A 1,084-nucleotide genomic window follows, 5' to 3' on the forward strand; every position below is an offset into this window, starting at 1 on the left:
CGTGGAAGGTGCTCGCGATCGAGCACAGGTAGTACTGGATACAAACGTAGGACCTCATCCACTACCATACCCAGATATGGTAAATTGATGATGGTCTCATAAGATAGTTTGCCATGATCTATCAGAAGTGCGTCGCGAATTTCGTTGCGTAGTCGCTCCTGTAAATCCGGATGTTTGGCCAATTCGTACAGCGCAAAAGCCATCGTTGAAGATGACGTCTCAAAACCAGCAGTTAAAAATACTGCTGCCTGCGCTGTTAGCATATCCTGCGCCTCGTTATCGTACTCTTGCCTCGCGAGCAACTCCTTTTTCATGCCCAACAACACATCGATTAAATCGTTACGTATGGCACCAGTCTTCTCTCTTTCCGTAATAGCATGATTGATGGTGTTGCGTAGGAATGAAGAGAAGTCAGCAGTGAAAACTTTCACTTTAAATGTGCTAACCCAATTTGGGTAGAAGAATGCGATGAAAAAGGAGAGCGCTCTACCGAGCGTAAAATTCACAAATTTACGCCCATGTGTGCGAAATTCACCGTTTGGATTTTTCAAACTATTAGCTTGTATGCCAAAGGCGACCGATGATNCCTTGGTGTGTTTCAACAAATGAGACTCTAACTGAGAGCCAATCTGAAAATGCAAAATATGTATAAATAAAAAAGGCTTATAAAAGCACAACCCTCTATATTAGACCGTACACCCTTATAGGCACAAAAGTGGACCGTACGCGTCCTTAGATTTTTGTAATTTATTTTGTGATCTGATAGAGTGAACATGAGCGGAAAAATAGCAAGATTAGGTAAAACATTTATTAAGGAACTAATGGACAGGTTAAATAGATTTTAATACATAATTTAACATGCATTTAATAGAGTTGTTGTCCGTTTTGCGCATTAGTTTACTTGCCGACGAACAACGTAAAATTAAAATCGTCAACCGATCGACTAGTGTGTAGCGAAACGAGTTGCAGCCGATTGCTGCGATCTGTTGGCTTTTTCTATTATTGACTATTTTTATCGGACACCTAAAAAGTAAAAAAAAAAAAGAAATGGTGGACCAATTTGAGGTTTTAGGGGTCCTATAAA

At 40.2% G+C, this 1,084-nt stretch overlaps 1 protein-coding gene across 1 annotated transcript; it reads right to left on the reverse strand.

Annotated features, from left to right (window-relative positions):
- Positions 1-5: 5 nt before the first annotated feature.
- On the reverse strand, positions 6-629 carry LOC108357652 (cytochrome P450 6g1-like; the record flags this gene model as incomplete). Its single annotated transcript, XM_017608724.1, has 1 exon — positions 6-629. A coding segment is annotated over one exon (624 nt), but the record flags the coding sequence as incomplete, so codon positions are not given.
- Between the last annotated feature and the right edge of the window lie 455 nt (positions 630-1,084).

Source organism: Rhagoletis zephyria, unplaced genomic scaffold (assembly GCF_001687245.7).
Source record: "Rhagoletis zephyria isolate East Lansing unplaced genomic scaffold, Rhagoletis_zephyria_1.1 Rzeph_scaffold_81813, whole genome shotgun sequence".
Taxonomy (NCBI): domain Eukaryota; kingdom Metazoa; phylum Arthropoda; class Insecta; order Diptera; family Tephritidae; genus Rhagoletis; species Rhagoletis zephyria.